This window comes from Chelonia mydas, chromosome 11 (assembly GCF_015237465.2).
Source record: "Chelonia mydas isolate rCheMyd1 chromosome 11, rCheMyd1.pri.v2, whole genome shotgun sequence".
Lineage (NCBI taxonomy): Eukaryota > Metazoa > Chordata > Testudines > Cheloniidae > Chelonia > Chelonia mydas.
The window spans coordinates 69,527,962-69,549,722 of NC_051251.2; the positions used below are offsets into that span (position 1 = coordinate 69,527,962).

General features: G+C 46.6%; 1 protein-coding gene across 6 annotated transcripts; it reads right to left on the reverse strand.

Annotated features, from left to right (window-relative positions):
• Nucleotides 1-3,302: 3,302 nt before the first annotated feature.
• Nucleotides 3,303-14,325, reverse strand: ACKR3 (atypical chemokine receptor 3). Of its 6 annotated transcripts, none has more exons than XM_037912311.2 (3): nt 14,174-14,250; nt 13,555-13,800; nt 3,303-5,258 (listed from the first exon to the last, which is right to left on the reverse strand). In XM_037912311.2, the coding sequence occupies exon 3, from the start codon at nt 5,229-5,231 to the stop codon at nt 4,137-4,139; it is 1,095 nt and encodes a 364-aa protein (XP_037768239.1). In that variant the 5' UTR covers nt 5,232-5,258; nt 13,555-13,800; nt 14,174-14,250; the 3' UTR covers nt 3,303-4,136. The 6 variants fall into 6 exon arrangements, with proteins under 6 accessions (XP_037768239.1, XP_043381122.1, XP_007058182.1 ...); XM_043525187.1 differs by lacking the exon at nt 13,555-13,800 and adding an exon at nt 12,268-12,354 and having other exon boundaries at nt 14,174-14,241; XM_007058120.4 differs by lacking the exon at nt 13,555-13,800 and having other exon boundaries at nt 14,174-14,325.
• Between the last annotated feature and the right edge of the window lie 7,436 nt (nt 14,326-21,761).

A 21,761-nucleotide genomic window follows, 5' to 3' on the forward strand; every position in this document is an offset into this window, starting at 1 on the left:
AACCTATGTAAGAACAGCTGTATCTTACGATCTTTCCCCTTTGTGACATTCCGTGCCCCCGCCCCTCTGCCCCATGACCACTCCTCCAGCCTTTTCATTTGCTATCATCCCATTCTGTGGGATGTCCAACTGAAACTCAGATTGAAGTCATCCCCTGTGTGAGGCACAAACCTCTCTCCCTTGCACCTCTGCATGCGGACTAGTCAAAATGTGGCTGGAAAGTACAAGCTTTGCTCCCTTCTAGTGCCTCTATGGTGAGTAAAAGGGTTAGGGACACGACCCACCTGCCCCCTGACACCGGGCACCAAAGCTGGCCAGGCGTGCTGTGGAATATACAGGGCACCTTCTCCAAGAGAGGTGGAGCTGCCATTCTGGAGTCCATCCCAGGGAAGCCCCCACAAGGAATCATAGCTGAATTTCTCTTGATTGGGGAGGGCCCTCTACTTAAGGGTAGCCCCGCCACAATCCTTCGGGCATGCTTCCGGCTGCAACAGGCAACATATAGCCCTTATACCATCGGCTCCTTAAGGCAGGGAGCAGTCTGTACAGCAATATGAGAACTTCTGTTAATACTGGCCACTGCCTGTCCCTGAGCTGAGATACTTATCACCAAACAGAAGAATGACATGTGCCTCTGGAGGACACGCAAAGAAACCTACAGGCTATACTGCAGTGACACTGAATTACTGCAGCGTCCCAGGGCGGCCCTACCGCTACCCGGTGAGCCTCGCTGGCTGAGCCAGTTCAGAGGGTCTCAGTCACAAACGCACACCAGCCCATCTATCTGCCATCAAGGGCTGCATTTATTGCCCTTTTACCTCACAATAGCATGCAACACAGGCTTATAGCCAGGACTGGCTTCCCTGTAGCTCTTACTCTGGAGCGCAGGCCCACCCTCTACACTCCTCTTGAGCTTCCTCTTTAGCTGCCCCTGCTTCTTTCCTCTCCTTATATTTCTCCCCCAATTACCTTGTTAGCCTAGCGACTGTCACCCAGCTGTTCACAATCCCCCACCCAGGGCTGGGCCTGCAGCTTTCTCCAGGCAGCAGCCATGTCAGTCAGGGTGCTGCTGATGGTGCCCTGTCACAGACAGCCTTAAAATGGTGCGTGAGGGGAGCAACACATGCGTTCCACCTCTGTGCTGGAATTTCCCCCAGCAGAGCAGACAAAAAGTGGAAGGGCTTAGCCTCCCTTTCATTCAAGAACTACCAGGCCATTCTTCAATTCTTCCATCCATATGCTGGGATGGACAAGGTCTGGTAGCCATCTTGGGCCAGGAGCTCGCTCACAACAGGCGATTGTCAAGATCTTCCTGTTAATTCAGACCCTAATACGAAATGCAGCACTTAGGGGAGATGGTGTGTGAAGCTTGGAAGGTAAATTGGGACTACAAACCAATGATTAGATTTCATTCATCTATATGGGTATTCCTACCCCATGGATAGCACTTTTAATGCAGGTCACATTCTTCCTGTATGAAGTCATTCCAGTATAGTTAACTCCTTACCAATAAGTTCTGAACTATTTTGTTTGATTTCACTGGCACAGCTCATGGACCCGGGGGTTTATTCCCCTCCCCCTCCTCTTCACACAGATGCTTCCTTTTAATTTGATTCAATTTTGGTCCCAGGTACTGTATTCTTGTATAGAGAGGAAAGTATAAGCTCAGGTGTAAATTTAAACTGATACAGGCATAACACCCCTGGTGGACACACTTATTCCAGTAGAAGTGTGCCTTTTTCCAGTTTAGTTTATGTATTATTGGAAACGGTCTAATCTAAACTGTTAAGTCATTCTTATGCTAGAATAAGAGAGTGTCCCCATGGGGAGTTATATATTGGTTTAACTATACTGATATAACTCGTCAAACTTTCCCAAGTAGACAAGTCCTTACCTAAGAGAGTCTAATAAACTAAGTCTTATTTAACTCCTGGTTTCTGTTTTGTTTTTTCTTGCAAAGGGAAACTAAGGCCACATTTTCACTACAAAGTTTTACCAGATTCAAAATTGTGACCAGAGCAGTCATCAATGCAGGAATAGGGGCACTGTGGGATTGCTCCAGGAGGACTGTTTGAATCAGTAACGGTAATGCAGAGTCCACTCTGGCACTGTACTAGTGAAAGAGTGGCACTAGAGGACTTCTGTCCTTTGGGGAGGAGGTTTAGTTTGACTGACAGGGTTTTGAAGTCTCGCTTTTGAGTGGCTGCAAATAAGGCAACTTTTAACCTGTAAAATTTTGCAGCACCGAACAGGCCTAAGGAAAGTGTGGGGGAAGGGATAGAAGACTTTTGAACCCTGACAGACAGTTTTTAGAGCATCCAATTCAGGAACACCATATCCAAATTTTATAGGAAAACCCCAACCTTCCAATTTCAAAATTGATTTTTTTTTTTTTTAAGGGGAGCCAAAATTAGGTTTCTAATGGAAGCTCAGCAGCAACCTTGACTGGGAAATAACTGCCAGAGCGCCATAATTAAAGTAGCATGCAAACCAGTGAAAGTAAGCCAGTCAGCACAGAAAGAAGTTACCCATGTGATCGTATATTACCTGACCAAGGAGTAAAGAACCTTTGTGGTGCTGTGAGCTTCAGTGGCTCTCCTTGGTTGGCTGAATTTGGCCCAATGGTTTGCAAATTTGATGTCGCAAGTACTTACGTTGGAAGCTGCTTGGGGCAAGGAGCACCTTTCTGTTCTGTGTCTGTACAGCCCCTAGCACAGTGGGGTACTGGTCCATGACTAGGGCTCCTAGGCACTATCGTGATACAAATAGGAAGCCATAAAGCGAGTTAAAAATAATTGGACTGTCAGAAGGAAGCTTGCAAACTTCTGAATTCTAGCACAATGAAATAACAAGGGACTAAGCCTAGTTTATGTCAAATCCTATTGCTTTATTATGCTCTCCAAATTGTTTGTGTATTCATTCTCAGGATCCTGTCTTTCCCAGCAGCCTTTACCTTAAGAAAAGGAGGACTTGTGGCACCTTAGAGACTAACAAATTTATTTGAGCATAAGCTTTCATGAGCTACAGATCACTTCATCGGATGCATTTACCTTAAGATTACAGCTGACTCATCTTCTAAATAGATTGATTGTTCAAAAGCCTACTCCCATCCACATCACTGTTTTTCCCCCTTAGCTTTACCACTAGCAAATCCTATTTGACATTCCTCTTTAAATTGTTTCTGGCTGCCATTAACACACACCACACACACATGTACGTGTTAGGTCTGCTCTTGCATCAAAGAAAGTAAAAAGGTTAGTTTAAAAAAAAAAAAAAAGGAAAGAAGTTAAACCACTGTTGTGTATTTTTCCAGATCTTTATTTTTTAAAAAAAATAACTTACAAATAGAGAGGACTCTTGGAAATAAGGTCATTCATTTTGTGCATAAGGATACTGCTTGGTGAAACATGGAAGTGGGAGTTAACCTCTTACATTACTGTTAATTTTAATATGATGTCAAACTATATCACAGTACTGTATATACAGCTTATTTCCATACATATAGGTATAAACCACAACATAAAGCTATTGTAAATAAAGTGTGCCAGCCAAAGTAGACAAACACACACATAATACATAATCTCCATATAGCTATTAAAGTCATCCTTTGTCATTCACTTTGACTATAACTGGACTAACATTCAGACTACAGCACTCTGGATACAATTGTCAGCAATATACTTCAAATACATGATAAAAATATATTTAAACTTTCAAATACATTTGTATAAGGTACACCAACAGCCAGAAAATAAAGTCTTGGTTTTTAAATACAACGCACTATATATATCTATATCTATATAACAACACATATACAATGAAACCAAGAGATGGTCTCCTTTACACATGGGAAAAAAAGCCTATCCTGAAGACACGTGATATCTGTGGTACACAATGGCTTTGTTTACTACAAATTCTCCCCCATTTGCATAGAATTTGCACCGTGGTCTCGGTCCAGAAAGGCTGGATTAGCTAGCAGTAGATAAAACAAAACACATTAAAATAATGCATGATTTTGGTTTGCTCAAAACTCTAAATTTACATTATGGTTCTTTATTTCTCTTCCAAGCTGTGAATTCATGCCCCATCAGAGACAAGTATGAAAAGGTCCAAGACGAGTCCTTATGGAGTGGCGATCATTTGGCATTTTGCTCCAGAGCAGAGTACTCAGCTTCCGATACTCTGGAAGCATCAATAAGTTTGGTGAGGCCTGTTTTGGCCGAGTACTTGAAAATAAAGGCTTTCATGAGCTCGTATCTGTAATTTCGGTTGATGAAGCTGTAGAGCATGGGGTTGACGCAGCAATGGATGAGGGAGAAACACTGGGTGATGTGAAGAGCCGCATACAGAAAGTTCTCCATTTGACAACTGAAGGGTATAAAATGAAGGACCGAGAAGATGTCGAGCAGGACGACCGCATGGTAGGGCAGCCAGCAGACAAGGAACACAACAACGTAAGAGAAAATGATCTTCCCATTGCTCTTCCTTTCTTGGTCACTGGAGGCAGAGATGGACCTTGCAAGGAGAAAATAAAAAAGAGCAATGATGGGAAAAGGAATGGCAAAGCCCAACACAACAGAGATGAGCTCCATGCCAACCAGCCACTCTTTGAAGCTCTCCTCTGGATAGAGAGGGCGGCAGTAAGTTTCATTGTTTGAAGAGACAGTCTTCAGGTAATAGGTGTCTGGGAGAGAGACAGAGAAGGCAAGAAGCCACACAAAGATGCAGATAAAGCGTCGGATGATCTTCTTCTTGCGGTTACTGGAGTTGGTTAAGTAGGCAACCGAGAGGTAGCGGTCCACACTCATACATGCCAAGAAGAAGATGCTCCCATACAAGTTGATGGAAAATATGAGGTGAGTGATCTTGCATGTGATTTCTCCCATGTGCCATTGGTTATGCTGGACAAGGGAGACCACCCAGACTGGAAGGGTGATGACAACGCACAGGTCGGCGATGGCTAGATTGAAGATGTAGAGGTGGGTTTCATAACCAGTTGCTTTGGCCTGGAGATTGACCCAGACAACCACTGAGTTGGCCACCAGCCCTATCACAAAGATAAAGATGTAGAAGATAGAGAGGGTGTACAATAAGACACTTTTATTAAGTGTGCTAGGGCACGAGAGTGTATCGACAATGATGCAGTCTCCATTGTTGCACGTCCAGTTGCTATCAGAGAAATTTCCCACGTCCAGAAGATCAAGGATGGAAGTCAAGTCAATTGCACTCATGGCCAGTCAATTTGGAATCCAAATAACCTAAAACCAATATAAGAATAAGAAAATATCTTGGTTAGCAAGGGTTAGAGTTCTCTGCTAGCATCCTTGTATCAAAACACTTGTGCTATCCCTCTGCGAATATTTTGTCTATTGGATGCTTTGTTTAAATTGTGTCATATCCTCATAAAGTACTTTCAGTTAAAGAGAAAGCTGGGACTGAGGAACACAAAACAAAACTCATGTGGTCTGCAAAAGAGAAACAACATTGGCTTTTTGTGTGCTTTTTTATTAGTCTGTGTATGACATCATCAGGTTGGCTGTAGTCCCTGGGTGTGAAATCCACAAAGTACACCATGGCCAAATAAATGTCACGCGACTGAATCTGTCTTCTGCAACAGAAAAGATGATGCTATCGCTTTTAGCAGGGAAATCTTTAAGCCATTTTATCTGCACTCCCTCAAGCATAGTAGAATTGATCTGGCTGAGAGTACTGTAAAACAGTTACCACAGGTTCTGTTAAGCATCACATCAAGTACAGCTCCAGATGCATTAAACAGAAGTGTAGACCTAAGACCTTTGTACTCTCCTCCCAATTTCTATCCAGGCTCTTGCTCCCCACCCTCTCAATTACATCTAATGAAGCATCCCTCTGTGTTTAACAATTATGATGTCGCAATGAGAGAATTGGAGCCTGGCTGCTGTGTAACTGAGAGCAGCAAGACTCATTTTTCTTTCTTAGACGAGAGCTTGGATTTAAGAATACGCCCTCACCCCAGCTGCTGAAGCCCAGCCTCTCTCTCAGCAACACACACTTTCTATATATGTGTTTTATTATTATTTTTGCTTCAACAGTTCCTCTGTCTGCAGAGAGCAGATAAAGAGGTGAGCTACTTGTTACGTGTATTGCCAGCAGAAGGATGGAACCAACAGAATGTTACAGCTTCCCACAAAATCCAGGACCCATTGTGGCAGTTACTGCTACCCATTGGGAGTGGCGAACAGCCACTGCAGCCCTGTGGACGGTACAATACCACCCACAGCAGCAAGTCAGCCTTTCTAAGACCTTGTCTTGGTGAGGGCTGCCAACGTGGCTGACAATATCAGGGACTGAACCAGGGATCTCAGGAAATAAAAGTATGAGTATCTACAGCATGCGCTAAAAGACCAGGCACAGTAGGTGGGGACTGTAACAGACTCACATCCCTTCTGGATCAGGCAGAGAGAGACATGTAAAACGCAGATCAATGTGTAACATCTACACTACACTTAGATTTAGCCCCAGTTTCAGCCAGGCACCAGTTTTGTTGCACCAATACAAACCCTTACTGTAGACATGATTTGCACCTGTACACCTAATTCTGTTTCAAGGACTAAATCCACCTGTAGTTTCCCTGTTCTCCACTAGGGGTTCGCACTGGTGCGCAATACCAATGGCCGAAATCGGGGCTAATTCCAAGTATAGACAAGACCTTTGGGAGGCTGCTGAAGCCGTATCTCACCATCGAGGAACTGTATCAATGTGCAGCCAGGAAATGAGTAGGGAAGGGTCGCCACAAGAAGAAGTGAATAGGGATTTAATGAGATGTCCCAGGTCTTTACTGGATATGCTAGCCCTCATCCACCTTTGTGCATATGCAGTAACAGTAGCAGAAGGCTTGAGGACAAATTCCTTGGAAGCAAAGGCTTATGGGGGTAGAATTTGGAGCTCTCCAAAGTGATTATAGATTCTTGCTCTGAGCTCCAGGTTTTATTTGGGGCTTTTAAAATGAAACCATTCTGGTTAGTTGCCACAAGTATGAAGCAAGACCAGGAACAGCAGCTGTGCCTGGGATCAGCCAGAAGGAGTGCGGGGTTCAGGGCAATCAGGACCCAATTCTCCTCTCACTCATTCTGGTTTCACCCCAGTGTAACACCACTGGACCTGACTCCCCATGGCCTGCAGTTGTAGTGCAAAATGAGCCTGAAACCCTAACACTGGTGAGAGGGAGCACGGAGTCGCAGTTTGGGCGCATCATATACGCACTTAGCACGGGGATAAATGACAACACAAGGAGCAGAGCAGCGGAGTATCAGGCCCATTGGTTTCAGTGGAGTTACCCCCGCTTTATAAACCAGTGTGACTCAGCTGAGCGTGCTCTGAAATCACAGCGCTGTGCTGTCCCAAGGGGACAGACCCTTCCTCAAGCCATAGGGATGCTACATACCGGCCTGAGAAGAGGGAAATGGTACAACCCACCGGATGCCATACAAATGGTACAAACTCCCTCCTAGTGAACTGGAGTCAGTGGAGGGAGGGCATGCAATGCTACCCCTCCAGGGCAGGGCAGTAATTCACTCCCACACTCTGGCCCAGACTTTGCGGAAAAGAGTGTTGTTCTCCTGGTCCCTTCACCTTAACATGGAGCTCTTCTCTTGTCTCACTCTGCCCACTGGGCCAGGCTTTACAAGCAGGCCTCCTGGGCAGGCCCGGAGGGATGGTACACAAGGGGTCAGCTGGACAAGAAATTCCTCAGTCTTTGCCTCACTTCATGGCTTTTTTTATGGTTCCCTTTCCTCTTCTCCCCCTTAGGATAGAACTGTTTTCTGAAATTTAGACATCTTGGATGGTTGCCAGGCACAAGGGTTTATTTTTTTACACATACGCAGCCTCTCCCATTAAAGGAAAAGGGTGTAGCTGTGACCCACTCCTTCTGCTTTTTGCTGCTGCCTCTGGGGCAATATTAATTTGATTTAATAAATTGTTACGCTGCCACGCCAAAGAAAGCATTTACATGGCAGTCTGCATCTGTGCACAGTCCCGATCTCCCTCTCTCCTCGTTAAAGAATCTTTCAGATACACGGGACACTTCAGCAGGGTTTGTGGGGCCTGCTACTTTGCACGAACTAACAAGGAAAATCAGCGCCACGTGACATAACGTTAGGCTGCTCGAAGCACTGCTCTGTTGGGGACTGAAATTGCAAGGAGTGCATGAGGCGAGCCTGGCCTTGCAGGGAGGTAGCTGCTTGCGTACACAGCATGGTTCAAGTGGCATGCTCCAATTTACATGATTAGTGCTGGGCAAGCCCAACAGCGGGTGCTGCTGTTGATACAAGCTGAGGAAGAGAGAGGGGAGATAAGGGGAAACAATAACAGAAGAGTATTAACAGGTCCACTGTTCCTTGGCTGGACACTTAGTGGTGATAATAACAGGAGAGATCAGACCCCTACGTAAAGAGTGAACAGACTGTCCTGGGACATGGTTTGGATCATCACTTTAAGTGCACATAGACCATCATCCTTTTAGCCCATTGACAGTCTGAAGTCAGAGCTTTGGGAGCAAAATGGGCATCGTTAAATAAAAGAGTAACCAGTTGTTTTAATAAGGACAGCCTCGCTTCAGTAAAACGAAGCTGCTTCAGCTCATGCCCAGTACTGGAGGAACTGCTCTTTGTGGCTAATCATAGAGGCCAGGATCTTATTTGAAGAGCTGTATTCCTTGCTGGTTTCCATTCCGTTCTGGGCACGTGCCAAGCAGTAGTGTTTAAATACAAGCTCAGAGAGAAATCTCATCTGACCTACGCAGTGATGAGGATTTCATCTTCCAGACTCAATGATCTATAGCAAAAGGAAAAACCAGTCCGCTGTGGAAATCAGCATGTTCAGTTATCCTGGTAGCACGGCTACAGGCACTGTATAGACTGCAAAGGCAAGAGTTAGACCGGCATGAGGGTGGGCGGGGGGGTGGGGGGGGACGGGACTCGGGTTTACTTCCCACTTCAAAGGCATTAGCTCCCACAGGTGTTACTTGATTCCTGTAGCGTAACAGCCACAACAAACAGAGAAGCCTGCAAAACACAGTGAGCCAGATCCACCCCCAGAAGTCAATAGAGCGACATCAATTTAAACCCTCTGAGGATCTGGCCCAAGTCCCATTCACTCTAAAGGCAGAACATGTCTCATTTCACACAAAGAGAATTAAACTCGTCACAGAGCAAGAATGGATTGAAGACGATCCATTCAATATTCTTCCTTCTCCTTCAAGGGGAAGGATAGTCCAGTGGTTAGGCACTAGCCTGGGTTCAGTCCCCTGCCCTGCCCCAGCCTTCCGGTGTGTCTTGGGCAAGTCTCTCTGGGTCTCCGTTCCCCCATCTGTACAATGGGGAGAATAGGCCTGCCCTGCCTCATAGCGGTGCTCTGAGGATAAATGCATTAAAGACCGAGGTATTGTGATGGAGGCCAGATAAGTACCATAGACAAGAGACATTGGGTTCGAGTTTTCCCAGGTGCTGAGCAACCGTAGCTTCTGCTCACTTCAGCTGGACTTCCAGCTGCTCAGCAATTCTCAGAACAGGCCACCAGAGTTTTGTAATAACCGCTGTTACTGGAGCAAAGCACAGGGAGAGAGCTCATGCTGACCTCTTGATTTATTCTGACGTGTAAGTCAGAGGGCACAAGACAGAGGCTTCCCTGCACTTTGCTGTTATGGCATCTCAGGAGAGGCCAACCTCTGCTTGAATAAATCAATCATTCTGAGCCCATCTGCCTCTGAGATTTTGCTGAGGATTTCTCATCCACATCTGCCAAAACTATCCACCTGCGTGCTGTGTGCTTATGAGCCATCTGCCAAAGATGGGCCAAATCCCTTTCTGGTGTTATGCTATCAAGATCAGGGGAATTACAACAGCAATGTATTTGGTCCGAGGAGACTAGAAGGCTCAGTTAAGACAACACTGGCTTACAGGCACATGCTCCAGTGTGTCCCATGTGGAAAAATCAGCATATAAAATGTACTATAGAGAGGCTATCTCGTCGTCAGCACGAGGGCTGTGAATGGCGTTAAGATTGCTCAAGAAATAAAGCACCAACCATATCTTAGCCAGGGACATCTCAGGGAGAGGGCTATAAATAAAAAAGCAGTTTGTTTTCAGCGATCTGTCGTTCCAAGTCAAAATGTTAAAGTTGCAGTTGCCAGCAGGATTATGGGAGACTCTCCACTTTCATTTTTTAAAAAAACACTTCAAGGCCTCATGGTTGTGCAGAAAAGTTTGAAAACGTGACCCCTGTATGTTCTAGCACCTCAAAACCCAGAAAGCAAACCGCACCCTGATATTTTAAAAAAAATCTCATGATTGTTAAGCCAACCATGTGATTCGAAGGGGGGGGTCTGACTTGTGATTTTTGAAGAGTGGGGATTGGCAATACTGCCACATTTCAAAAGTATTTCCCTTTGGGTCACATTTACCCCTTTTGTAAAACTCACCCCTCTCCTTTGGATGCCTAAATGCAAACTGGAAGGGCATCCCCTGATCTAGGGAGATATATTAATAGTTGAATGAACTGTTGACTTCACAAACAGAGACACTGATCCAAGTTAACTATCAAGGTGAAGACATCATCCTCATACCATTAGGAATCCTCTAAGGTTACTTGTAAGCAAATGTAATCTAAGACAAACCAAGGCAATGCATGGTGTTAGGTCATCAGGGTCACAGAAAACATACTGTGTAACTATTCCCTGGTGAAATGTATGCAAAAAATGGGACCATAATATCCCTTGAAAGCAGAGAGCTTAAACTGACCTGAGGACTCTGGCCACCTGCCAGCACTGAGCCTAGAATAGCAAGGCTGTCTAGTCTGGTGAGCCAGCTAAGCCAAAAACAATGCAATCTTGACCACTCATTAAATAGGACTCTTGTGATCTTGCTGCATGCAAATTAGGGCCGTCCTGTACATCTGGTGAATCTTAGCAGGCCACTATCCCTTTACTGTGTGTGTGTGAGTACCTCCATGTGTGATTCTACATAAACCCACACACCCAGTCAGTGATAAAAGAGCTCCATCCAGAAAGCTGATATGGTCCATTGTGCTCAAATCCCCAACTGGGGAGGAGCTGCTGGAATTGAAATCCTGACAGCTATATTCAGAGATTACAGCATGCAAAGGCCAGTCTGTCTGTAGTCTGGGATTGGCTGTGTAACCAGAGCTCAGATTCCCACCCAGATTAGTTTCGGGGGTAGAAAAAAAGCCTATCAGTCCCCTCAGGGTGGCTGCCTAAAGCAATTTGGCTCTTTCCGTGTTCAGCTCGCTTTTTAGACATGATGGTGGTTTAGCATGGAAGGCTGATAACAGATGTAACCTTGCATTTAAAGGAACAATCTGTTTTAAACTAGAGAGATCAGTACAGGAGAAGAGAGTAGCTACCCGACCCATCAATATACACTGGACCCCTAACAAAGAGTTGTTCTGAGTTTTCTCCAAGCTAACTCTGGTCTGCAATTCTGCAATCATTCTCACTATCTGTGTCTCAGCCAACCAATTCCAGACAGCTTTACACTCCACTCCCTAGCCCCGCCCATTCTTTCCTCTCTCTTTCTTTGAGCTGATAAAAACTATCTGCTATGAAAATGCATTTAGACAAGGTAAGTACTTGTTGCTGTCCCACTTGATAGGGCAATCTATCATGAGATGTTATTTGGTGAGTGAGTTACAATGGTGTTGAAAACCCTCAGCCATTACTGTATGCATGTAATATAATTGTGTTAATCCTTCTTGTGTCTTCCCAGGGTCTTTTCTGGTTTGGTGTTTAGGGCCCGATCCTGGGAACACTTACGGAGTCTGAGGCCAGCACTTTATTCAGGGGTAGGTGTTTGCAGGGTCAAGCCCTTCACCTGTGAACTCTTAGGCAGGCGCCCTCTCTTGGGAAGTGCCAAGCATGCTGCCAACGCTTACCAAACAATCAAGCTGTTCCCAGTCACACCGGTGGAAATCCACAGGAGATCCATTAACTTCCATGGAGCTACTCTGGATTTACATCAGTGTACAATGGAAAGCAGAGCTGGCCTCAGAGTTAACGGGGGCAGGAAGATATTGTTGCAGCCACCACCTCTTCAAACCCAGGGAGAGGGAGTTTCTTCTTCTACCAAATGTTTGCATTGCACCATCAATACACCTGGCCTTTAAAGTCCCTCTCAGACAAGCGTGGACAGTGGCTATGCATAATAGTTTTGAGAGAGATGCTGGAGCACAAATAAGCATCTTAGATACAGTTATGCTGCTCACTTTGCCTACCCTGATAGCCTGCGTTCTCTTCCACTTGCGTTACACTCAAGCAGCTCCCACATTCTCTCGATGGATGAAAACAGTTTGACTTTATGCCTGAAACAGTCGCACAAAAAGCTACTGTTCAGAATTTAAAGGCATTTCAAATCCAGAAAGTTGATGGGCCCCCATTAGGAGATATTTATAGATCCTCTGAGGATTGCTGCTAACAGGGCCATTCTCTCTGTATCGTGTGAATTATTTCACAGAACATCATATATCTTTGGGTAAGATCAGTCTGGCGGGGGAAATGCTTTTCATTCCACAGGATTTTTTTAGGGGTGTGTGTGGGGGGGAATCCCACGCACACCCACGATGGGAGGAATAGGTGAGGTTTGCAACATCATTTTACATTTTTGCATCCAATATCAGATGTATTTATTCCTCAAACATTTCACCCCAAAAATGGGAAGAGAAGAGCTAACCCTGATTTAGAAGCCCGGGCAATGACTTTCCCTGGAAACATTCCTAAGGTGAAGGATGAATTGCAAAAAAAGATATGTTCCCTCTTACGGGCCCGATCCTGCTCCCATTCAGATCAGTGGAAGTTTTGCCCACTGGAACTTCAACAGGAGGTGAATCGGGCCCCCTGCTGGTGAAAAGTTGCGAAGAGACTCCAGCCAGGCTGTGCTTTCTTTGCTAGGCATGTAAATAAAATGCAATGCACCCTTCCTTCAGCTCCACGTTTTGCCTTCAGAAAGGCACAGACACAAAGGCAACATCTGCGTCAGAGAAAGAACAAAAAAGTTACCACCGCGGCCCTTCGATCTTGGCAGAATGCAAGCTTTAGGGAATGTCACCAAATGCCTCCATAAACCCTTTAATGAGGCACTCTCCCATTTTTAAACCTCATTATGCTGCTTTTAACAACGGGCTGGAATAACTTTACAGCGCCTCATTACCCCCCAGAAGTTCCCGTTTATTGCGCATCCATCCCAGGCTTCCTTGAGGGGACTCTGCCTTACTACAGCCCAGGCCGACGGTCCAACAAACTCTCCTAGCCCCGCTCACAGGCTTCGCTTATTAAAACAGGGGCGTTTGCTGTCAAGGCATCGGCGCTTCCCTTCCGTTTTCTCGCCTCTAAGGAGGGGTCAGGTAAGAGTGAAAGACAAACAGATCGAATCGGATGAGCCCTGGTGGCCTCCAGAAACAGGAGTCTAGGTAACCTGGAGATCTGCAGCTCCCCGAGCTGAGCCGCCTGGTAAGCAGCCCGGGATTGTAGGGGAGGTCAGAGGTTATCATCAGTTAGTTACCCACCAATACGGCTGCCAACGACCGCGGCCGCCAGCCGCGCGTTGCACATTTCGATCTAGCCCGAGCCCGTCCCGGGGGAAAGAATCGCGGCTCCCACTCGCGGCAGGTTTTCCGAGCAAGTCTCGGGAACGCGGGACTAAAGTCGCTCACGCTGCTCTCCTCCCCCAAACGACCCGGGCGTGTCAGTGGCCCGGGGGGGCGCTGTCTCTGTCCGCATCCCGAGACTCGGCACCAGCCGCGGGGTTAAGTCTGGAGGTCAGAGCCCGAGGAGGGGAGTCGGCACTGGAGTAAGAGGTCACTCTCTCCCATACCAGATCCACGCTGACTAATCTCGAATGCAAAACAGAGCCACTTGGGAGGATCTCTCCCCCGGGGCACTGGGTTTGCCTTCCGCCCGGGGGCGGGCAACCCCCCCAGCCCCACTGAGCCAAAGCAGCCCGCGTTTGCAGTTTAATGCTCATTTCAAGGCAGCTCTCTAATGCCCCCACCTTTCCCAGCCTCGGTGAATTCCCCCCCAGGAGCAAGCACGCGTTGGGCCCCAGGAGCCCAGCCTGCTTCGCATTCCCACGCTCCCCTTTCTCTCGCCCTGCCCTACAGCGCTGAGCAGAGCTCGTTTCCTTACCTACTGGCCGGGCTTCTCCCCTCCTCCTCCTCCTGCCTTCAGACCCTGATTGCAGAGCCGTTTTCAAGGGACTGAGTGCTCCTTCCAGCTGCCTCGCTGTTATATACACCGCAGAAAAGCGCCTCTAGGTGGCAGCTTTGTAAGTAGGTTCCTGCCCAAAATCCTTGGGGCGGGGAGGTGGAAAGTTGAGGCTGGATTGTTGTTTCCTGCCTGGGCAGTTCTGCACAATCACCTTCCTGGGAAAGCCGAGTACAGCTGAGCCAGGGTCCCTCTGAGTGGGATCTGTCACCTGCATCCTGCTAAAAGCCCCAAAGCCAACATTAGCCTGTCTCCTTCAATTATCAAATATTTGTCTTGTCTTGGGTGTCTATAGATCTTTGATCCCTTTAACAAACATGCACACACGAAAAGGTGTATTTCCTAACTCTGCTGAAGACTTTGATCTTAAGGCCAATTTCTTGAAATCTTCAAAGCCCACTGTGTTGTGTGGCTTTTCAATATCTTTTTTTTTTTTAATTTATTTGACGGATCACCACTTGTGTAAAGTACAAATCACATTTACAGTTTCAGTACAGCCCGAAACACACTTCAGGGAACAGCCTTAAAAAACCTGAAAGACATTTGCATTCTTTCATCTGTGAAGGAGCCCAAATTCTAATTTCTAATGCTAATGTTCTTTCCCTGGCTGATCAAGGATAAATATTTGTGTTATTGTTGCATATTTGTTTTTCCTGTTCAGCAAATGTTTTTTTTTTCTTCACATTTTATTCCAAGATACTTCAGCTTAAAAAAAATTCACATTTCCATCCATAGGAAGCAACAAATTTGGGGACTGGAGCCATAATTTCAAGTGCAAAATATTCCAACAAGTGATTTTTTTTTTTTGCTTTAATTTTTGAATGCCCAATTAAAGACACCTCATTTTCAGAAAGTATTCAGTGCCCTTCCTCTGAAATTCAGGTTCCTTTACGGTACCCCAAAATGGGCAACCAAAATCATTAGTCACTTAAAAATTTAGACCGGAGAATCTATAATTTAGCATTTTAAAAAATCAAGCCACGGAAGCTCTTCAGACAAGATGATTGGGGGTTTTTTTAACATGAAGATAAAAATAAAATTCAAAGCAGTCCTTACTTAGATAACACTTTGTAGGGCTGTTCTGAAATAAACTGCCATCCAATTCTATTTTGGCTCCTAAAAAAAAGCACACCCACCTCCAAAAAAAAAGTTATTTTTATACATCCACTAAAATTAACAGCAGAGATTGCAAGGTTCAGGCATTATGTGATTAGAAAGCCTCCAACCAGAGGTGCTGGAACAATTTGTACAGTGCTGGTGCTGAGAGCCATTGAACCAAGCTGTAAATCCTGTATACAATGGAAACTACTTCAAGCCAGGGGGTGCAGGAGCACCCCCAACACCACTAGTTCCTGCACCTATGCCTCCAACATAAGAAAGCAACAATGGAGAGAAAAAAAGTTTTTGTCAGAAAAAAAAATTTACAAGTGTTCTCCTGACACCAGAAAATTGTGAACTGATTATACAATAGGAGGCAGTAAACTCACAACCATTCTTCCTGCTCCCACAGCAAGAAAAAATAACATCTGACCAAAGTACGATGACAAAGTGTAAGATTTGCTAACTCACCTCATCACTCTCCCTGTTACTAAAATGAAACCACATCATGAAAATGTCCCATTAGGCACCAAAGGCTGCATTTTGCCATGCCCAAGCAAAGTATAAAAAGCCATTTATATGGATTCAGCTACAGCTCAGTTGAAAACACTGCAACACAGCTTGATCTTTTTCCTTCCTGGGGGTAGATGCTAGGACTAGACAGTAATCTACCTGCCAACAAAGCAGTAATTCCCTTGAATGAAAATATAAATTGTGCAATGGGAGTACACAACTGCTGAAGCTTGAAAATAGCGCTGAGAGCTAAAAGTGATCTGACTCAGGTATTCACACAGTCCTATGTATTCCTAAAATAGGCACAGCAAAATGATGTATTTGCACTTCTCTTTTTTTCCTAATGCGCCACACACAGCTGGGGAAAGGAAAGTGAAGTTCAAAACCTCAGGGCCAAGTTCTTCTCTGTTACTCCAGTGGCTCTGTACCTGAGCCCTTGTCCAGTGTAGCTAAAAAGCTTAGCTAAGACATTTAAACTGGTGCATTTTTAAAAACACTAGCGTAGACAGGTTTTAGCACCTTTAAACCCTGGGGGTGACCACCACCAGCAAATATATTGTATGATGTTTCACCCTATCTACATTAGTGATGAAGAACATTAGCTAAAATCTGTTGGCCAACGTGTTCTTAAACCAGAATCTATTTTGCTGCTTAAGAAAGAGCCTGAATGAAACCCTCCACCTTCAAGAGATTCTCTGGGGACAGCAGCTACTCCTTCAAGACACACAGAGTGAGAAAGGGACTCTGTTACTTTATGTAATGCTAGAAGGAGCTTTTAAGAAGAGTACCCCAAACAAAAGTCCATGGGAAAGAAAAGCTTATTTACTGTTGTATATACAGAGCCTCTGGCTAAAAACATCCTATTAACCACCAGGACACCTTCATTCTCCTTAAAAAGCATTTCTGTTTTAACTGGGCTTTTTACTGCCTCTTCCTTTCCCAGCAATCAGGACTCCATAGGGCCACATTCTACTCTCAGTAAGAGGTGGAGTTACTCCAAATTTATACCTGTAGGAGAGCAAAATTTGCCCTGTTCCCCCACCCACAATTCTGGTCCGATTATCCCCTCCACCTCTGCATGTTTAGGGTGGCCAGTGTGGGTGGAGATGGGCGGAGCAGTGGGAAGAAACACTGGCCACATAGTGTCATTGTTAGGGTTGCCAACTTTCTAATTGCAGAAAACTGAACACCCTTGTCCCGCCCTTTGCCCTGTGGCTCCGCCCCTGCTCACTCCATCCCCCCTCCCTCTGTCATTCGCTCTCCCCCACACTCACTCACTCACTCACTCATTTTTACCGGGCTGCGACATGGGGTTGGGGTGTGGGAGGGGGTGAGGGCTCTGGCTGGGGTTCAGGCTCTGGGGTGGGGTCGGGGATGAGGGGTTCAGGGTGAGGGAGGGGGCTCAAGACTGGGTCAGGGGTTTGGGGTATGGGCTCTGGAGTGGGCCGGGGATGAGGGGCTTGGGGTGCAGGAAGGGGCCCTAGGCTGTGGGGTTTGGAGTGTGGGAGGGGGCTCAGGGCTGGGGTAGTGGTGCAGGAGGGGGTATGGGCTCTGGGCTTGGGGTTCGGGTTCTGTGGTGGGGCCAGAAATGAGGGGTTCAGGGTGAGGGAGGGGGCTCAAGGCTGGGACAGGGAGTTGGGGTGCAGGAGGGGGCAGGCTCTGGGAGAGAGTTTGGGTGTGGGAGGGGGTTCTGAGCTGGGACAGGGGGTTGGGGCACAGGAGGGGGTTCGGGGTGTGGGTTCCATGCAGCACTGACCTTAGGCGGCTCCCAGGAAGTAGTGACATGTTCCTCGAGCTCCTAAGTGGAGGGGCGGCCAGTTGGCTCTGCGCACTGCCCCGGCCCACAGGTGCCACTCCTGCAGCTCCCATTGGCCATGGAGGGACATGTCGCCACTTCCCAGGAGCCGCACAGAGCCGGGAGGGAGCCTGCCTGCCCCACTGCGCTGCCAGTTGGACTTTTTAACAGCCTGATCAGCGGTGCTCACAGGAGCCGCCAGGGTCCCCTTTCGACCAGTTGTTCCGGTTGAAAACCAGACACCTGGCAACCCTAGTCATCGTCCCCATTTTCTGATCCTGAGGAAGCCACTTCACAGTGCCCTGCAGATCAGAAGGGGGTGATACTGGGGAAAGGGCAGAGCCCACAGGCATTAGACCCCTCTGGGGCGGGTTTGGGGGAACAGGCACTGTCAAGCACTGTGTGGCTGCATAGAGGCTGAAGGAGCCATGCTGTAATGAGGCTGTGAGGAGCCGGAGTGTAGGGTGGAGGCACCAGCTCTCTCTGTGGAGATCCTTGACCTGCCGGTGTCCCATTATTCCTGCAGAGCTCCTCAGAACATGCATTACACCCATTGAGTGAGGGGGCAGCCCTACCTCTGCTTCACAGATGGGGCACTTCTGATTAAATGTATTTAGTTTCCCTTTCCCTCCTTAGTTTGTTGCTGGAGAGGGCACGGAGGAGCCTACTAATCTCCAAGGCTCCTATGCAGCAAAGCATTTCAGCACCTGCTTAACTTTGAGCGCTTATTTATATCTGTTGGCTTCAGCTTGTGATTAGGTGCTTTGGTGAATAGGGATGGGGTTAGCCACCTGTGTAAAACTAAGCACATGCTTAAGTGCCTTTCCGAAAGGGGGCCCAAAAGCCTGACACAAAAAATATCCTGGCAGGAAAGGAATCCATAGGCACTCAGCAAAGAGCACAGACTCTCCTTCCCTGGATTGCTAGGAACCAGACAGATCCGCTGTCGGAAGTGTTCTAGCCTTTTAAAAAAAAAAAGCTGAATATATTGCCCAGTAATACCCAGCGCTGGACTGGCTGCCGCTCACGAATCATTGGCAGCCTTCTTCAGACACTCCGGCCAGCCCTAGCTGTGCCTAATTTTCCACTCTCCTCCCTCGAGCTATCATTTTCAGGGACTGCGTTCCTCATGCAGGGCAGGCGAACACATCCCTTATGAAAGCCAGATTGTGCTTGGCACTCACAGATGAAATGCTTGGCGGAAAACTTTAAAACGATACAACATTAAATCACTCTCGGTCGTGGCAGGCAGAGTCACCGAGATGTCAGGGCCCAAATTTTGCTCAGCCTGGCGGGGGGGGGGGGGGCAACGGGCGGAGGGAGAGGGGAGAGGCGCCATGCTGGCAACACGCCACGAGACTGGGGGCCACATCTAATTTGCATGAACATTCCATCTGCCGCCACTTAGAGACTAGCGGCTCTTGTATGCCATGCTGCCTCTTGGTACGGGCGGGTGGTTGTATATCCACAAGCTCCATCTACGCATGAAAGATGCAGGCAGCTGCAGGTTGCCGTCTAGATTACATGTGGGGCCCCCAAGGTGACAGCAGCCCCCTTCCCCCCCCCAACTCCCCCGTTCCTTCCTCTCAGGCTTGTGAGATCCATATGACCTCAGTTAACAAAACAGTAATCTCCAGGACATTATTTTAATGTGGAAAGTGCCTAGCCTGTTGTGAGTGTGACCACTAGCCGCTAGTGAATGGTAATAGCCGATAATCCCATTTGGTTTCACACAGCTCAGGCGTTGCCCAGTTGACTCTTGATGGGCCTTTTACAGGGGCTCTTTTGCCCCGCCATTCTCAAACCATCATCATCACTGGTATGGAAACTCCTATCTGAGATCAGGGCTCCATTGTGCTAGGCACTGTACATAAAATGTACTAAGAGACAGTCCCTGGCCCAAAGAGCTAACAATATATAGAAATTGGGCAAAGGGAGGATTACCCCTATTTTACAGCCACTCAACCAAGGTCACACAGAGAGACCATAGCAGAGGTGGGAATTGAACTCAGGTATTTTGAGTACCAGTCTAATGCTTATACTATACTGCTGCTTGTCAGTATGAGCCACTAATGTTTATGCACAGGAGCAAATCAGAAAGCACCCACCTTCTGATTGTATTAGAAACACGGACTGGAAATGTTGCTTTCTCTTTAAACTTCCCTTTTTAATGGGCCAGTATATGGGCACTCAATCCCAGCTCTGCTTAATCAAGTACAGAAATGTAACTTGGCAGCCACAAGTGCTGGAAAGATTTTTGGTGTGATAAAAAGTAAATAACTGGAGGGGAGGGGTTGTCTCAAGAGCACAAAAACATTTAAAAGAGACATGGAAATATTTGTAATTTGCACAGCATGAGACTTGGCATGAAGCAGGAGCAAGATTGAACAGCGTCACACATTTGTGAGAGTGGGTCTCGGAGAGAGACATCATCATATATCCAGTATCATAACACAGTAAATTGGCCAGCCCTGTTACTGTCGTCCAAAGCATAAACACAGCCAGCAACATGCCCAGGTCTCTCTCAGACAACAAAACAAAACAAAACAACAGCCTTTGCGAGCATGAAGACACAACGACGGACTGTAAACTCTGTGTACTCGACTCAAGCTCTGATTGGGGCAGGTACGCAGAATTAATATAACCTACTATGATCTTCATAATGAGAGTCAGTACCAAAAAATCAATATTAATTTCCTCCCTCTTATAAGCCATCTAGATTTCTGTTCTCTCCCTGACATGGGCATTATAACGTAATTGTGATGATGGATGGAAGAACCATACAAATGACCAGACTAATTAAAAAAGAAAATCACTACTTACAGACCCATTTCTGTGAAGTTCTTTGAAGATAGAAATTAAAAATAAGTTAAGTTTATCTGGGCTAAGAATGGCTGTGGTGCTTTTCAGTTTCACCTGACTCTCTACGACAGAAAATACTCACACTAAGCCTATATCTAAATCAGGTTAAGCAGCAACCAACAAAAGTCAGGAAATCCAAAGTTAGTGCTGTTATTCTCTCTCACTCAGACCATTCTGGATAAAAAGAGGCACAAAAGCATGAAGCAAAGGCAGCGTGTCCGCAGTAAATGTTAATTTCCTGGCTTTTGTTCATTTGTATAGAGACTTTACGAACTTGCTTGATGCCTCCTGGACAACTTTAGACACATTCCTGTTCCATTCCAGGCTTTGTCCCCAAAATTCCCTACTGCTCCAATCACCAGCGCAGCTTCCCAGATGGTGGCAATTCTAGCAAAGGCCATCAAGCAGCCTTTATGGTCTAACCCTGCTCTGAGCATATCTATTATTATTATCATGTTTGTACCCCGGCAGCACTTAGAGACTGAGGCCCCGTTGTGCTAGGTGCTGTATGTGCTGAGAAGTAGTCCCTGCCCTAAAGAGATTGCAATTGAAGTAGACAAGAGGTGGGAAAGAGAGGCATGGAGATTTGCCAGAGGTTGTGCAACAGGTCAATAGCAGAGCTAGGATTAGACGCCAGGGGGTTAGATCCTGGTGTAAAGTGTCATTGCTCTATTGACTATGGAGCTATGACATTTGACTCCAGACGAGGCCCTGTCGCCAGCTCTCCTGAGCCCTACCCCAGTGCCCTGTGCCCTAGACCAAGCTGCTTCATTAGACAGTTAAAAGGCTGGTGGCCACCTGTCCCTTGCCTACACTGGACATATAGCTGTCACCAGTGGACTAACAAAAGGGGAAAGCAAATCTAATGGAGATAAGGCCATATCTCTTCCTGCTCCTGCTGCAGTTTTTTCAACTGCAAAACCACCATTGGAGCAGGCCTGGGTCCAGTCGTGTTTATCGTAGGGTATGTGTAGTCCGTATTGCCCTTATTATAGATATTCATGACACCTTGTGTGAAAACTGGATCTTTGGAGCAGGCCTTTAGGGAACAAAGTCCCTTGAAGTCAATGGGGCCAGACCCTAGAACACTCCAGTGGGTTTTGGACCAGAACTCTTCCCCCTGCAGTCGGAGCCAAATTTTCAAAAGAGCTGAGCACTCTGGATGCACATGAAAATCTGCCCATAGGTGTCACAACAGGAGCTACTGAGTGCTGAGGTCTTTTCCAAACCTACCTGCTTTAG